This window comes from Belonocnema kinseyi, chromosome 3 (assembly GCF_010883055.1).
Source record: "Belonocnema kinseyi isolate 2016_QV_RU_SX_M_011 chromosome 3, B_treatae_v1, whole genome shotgun sequence".
In the NCBI taxonomy this organism is placed as follows: domain Eukaryota; kingdom Metazoa; phylum Arthropoda; class Insecta; order Hymenoptera; family Cynipidae; genus Belonocnema; species Belonocnema kinseyi.
The window spans coordinates 22,810,086-22,813,066 of record NC_046659.1 but is presented as its reverse complement, the minus strand read 5'-3'; the positions used below and the strand labels follow the sequence as shown (position 1 = coordinate 22,813,066).

General features: G+C 32.6%; 1 protein-coding gene across 1 annotated transcript in view; it reads right to left on the bottom strand.

Moving 5' to 3' along the window:
- Positions 1-2,981, bottom strand: part of LOC117170347 (neuronal acetylcholine receptor subunit alpha-7-like) — a 1,604,403-nt gene that overhangs the window by 1,382,347 nt on the left and 219,075 nt on the right. The window contains exon 2 of the mRNA XM_033357087.1: positions 118-260. Coding sequence (XP_033212978.1) covers positions 118-260 — 143 coding nt within the window. The remainder of the gene's footprint in view (positions 1-117; positions 261-2,981) is intronic.

The following is a 2,981-nucleotide window of genomic DNA, read 5'->3' as shown; positions in this document are numbered from 1 at the left end:
CGCAAGTATGCATTTAAGAGCTTATGTAAGTATGTCATAAAAAATAAGATGTATAAAAATGTAAGAAAGAAATTTAGGTTTTATTTCCTAAAAAAGTATTGTTTGTGGCAAACTTACAACGTCAATTATTTGCATAAGCGTAAGGCCGAAGCTCAACTGTAGGGGTTCGGACTCATTGCCCACCGGCCGCTCCAGCACGTTGTATGCATCCAACAGGTCGTTTAGCAGCCGCTTCTCGTGATAACCGCCACTTACAAACCCTAACCAAGTAGCATTTCAGTCATATTATAAGTACGACAAACTGTGACTATTTGCAATTATCTCATTTTGACGCTTTACTTCACCTGCACCTTTTGACGAGCACGTATCGTTTTATTAGAGATTTCTGTATCCGTCATGCTAGATCTGTTATGAATATTACTGACTTTAAAAATTGCTCTAATTTCATTACGAGACAACTAAAAGTATAAGATATTCAACTTAACCTAAACTATGGAATACGACCAAAACATTATTAATTGTATGTTGTATTTATTTTATTAACTAATGCTTCTGGTGGATTATGAAGAATTCAACATTTCAAGTAATGCTTAAAATATATACTTCTGTTTTAAAATATTGAAAATATTATTTGCTTCCTTTCCGTATTAAGTTCATAAGAGGATACCAATAAGCGTAATACAATATGAGAATATGACCATCATCTGCGCCACGCAATGAACATGTCTTTTGTACTTTTCCGTTTAGAAGAAAAATATATCAGATTTACAGCGCATTAATCTTCCAAAAATGAGAACATAGGATAATTTTTGAACGTACATAGAAATAAAACAAAGAAATAAATCATTCATAGCACAATCAACACAAAGGGATGCGTCGGCTTTGGAAGGCCGCGCCATAAAGACTACTTTACGTTCCAAGTGGGCACAACAATCAAAATCGGGTATTATAGCGGTCTAAAAACAACAAACACCATATTTTTTGGTGTCGTGTAAACGTATAACTTAATAACTACATTAACATATATACTCTATTCACTATTAACTCTATAAATTCTTGAAGTGAAGCTTCATAGGGCGCGGTACGGTATTTTCAGGAGGAATTCAAGCAATTCGTAGAATTTAAGCAATTCATAGAGTTAATGAAATTCAAGGATTTGAAGCAATTCTTGGATTTGCAGGAATTCATGTAATTTAAGTAGTTCAAGGCATTCAATTAATGCATGGAATTTAAGAAATTCAAGGAATTTTAAAAGATTCATATAATTCAAAAGATCGATGGAATTCATGGTATTGAAGAAAATTTTCAATAACTTAACGGAATTCAAAAGACTCATTCAATTTAAGAAATCCATGGAATTCATGGAATTTAAGGAACTCATGGAATTTAAGGAATGTATGGTATTCATGTAAATCAAGGAATTCGTGAAATTTATGGAATTCAAAGATTTCATGGTGTTCAAGGACTTCATAGAATTCAAGGAACACATGGAACTCAAGGTATTCATTTAATTCAAGAACTTCATTGAATTCAATAAAGTCATGGAGTTCAAGGAATTCAAGGAATTCAAGGAATTCAAGGAATTCTCAGAAATACGCAAAAATTTACGTGATTCACGGTATTTCTAAAATTTAAGAAATTCACGGAATATCCTAAATTTACTGATTTCATGAAATTCACGTAATTCCGGGAATTCGTGGAATTCCTTGTAGTGATTGAATTCCATGAATTAAAAACGAATATAAATATTCCGGAGAATTCGAAGAAACGAAATCAAGAAGTCAAACTTTCTTCAATCGGTCTAATGTTCGATTCAGGACGAAATAAGCTCCTTATTTTTCGCTTGCACGATCCACTTAAAAGAAGTAACACTCAAGATTAGTAAAAGAAAAAGTAACAAATTAATTGCCTAAATATACAAAGAACGACGCTTCGGCCATTGTGTTAGGATTCCTAGAGTAATTTACCTAAAACTTTTGGAGTGAAATTTATTATAGAAGAAATGTTTAGAAAGATGGATAAACATAAAACAGAAAGTGGTAATATCGACAAGTTTAAGTTTATACACAACCCTTGCAATTTTGTTGAAGTTTCCACAATATACAAACTGAAATTCGTTGAAATCACCACTTTAAATAAATATTTATCCATGTTTCTAAATATTTTTATATAAGGAATTTGACTAAAACTTTTAGGTCAATTACCTGAAGAAGGGACTTTCCTCACTTCATATTTCTCCTATACCCCTCAAACTTTTTGCGTCACCCGATCTCCTTAGGCAAATGAATGGGTCACTAGAGCAAAATACCATGTCAGTGGATTGTGGGTTTCTTTGGCATCAAAGAGCTAAAAGCATTTTTAGGAAGCTTAAAGGATGTAAAATTCGACGTAAAACTAAAAAAGAACGCATCTGAAAATGGCTAACATACGAATTAAAGAAGATGTAACTACCTGTAATTAGAAAAAACATTGTCGTTAATATCGTATATTGCGACTTCACACCTGCCGAAGTTGACCTCTTTCGACCTATATTTTGCAGGTAAATGCGAACAGTTCAGTTTTTTGAAAATACCTCGTTTCTCAGATGTCACAAAAATAAGTTCAAAAGGGACGACTGAAAGGATACTACTTTTCTGTTCAGGCCTAAAAAAGGAATATTTTTCTTTTCTTAATAGGACACGAGTTACATAAAAGGCGAACTGTAGAACGAAGCTGGGCAAATATCTGAACATCATTGTACCACGTAAGTCGCTTAATTTATTATGAATAAATATTTAGTCATTCTCAATATTTTTACTGCAATTTTTGTCATGGGCGTCCTCGAGTAAAAATGCTTTAAATTGAGTTCGGCTTAAATTGCCCTTAACCAAGACACGCTGAAGTCCAAATGTTCGACTACAATTTATATCTTGGAGATATTCTGACTTTCATAATAGCTAATCTTTGTTGATGATTAAACAATCTTGTATATTTTTATACAA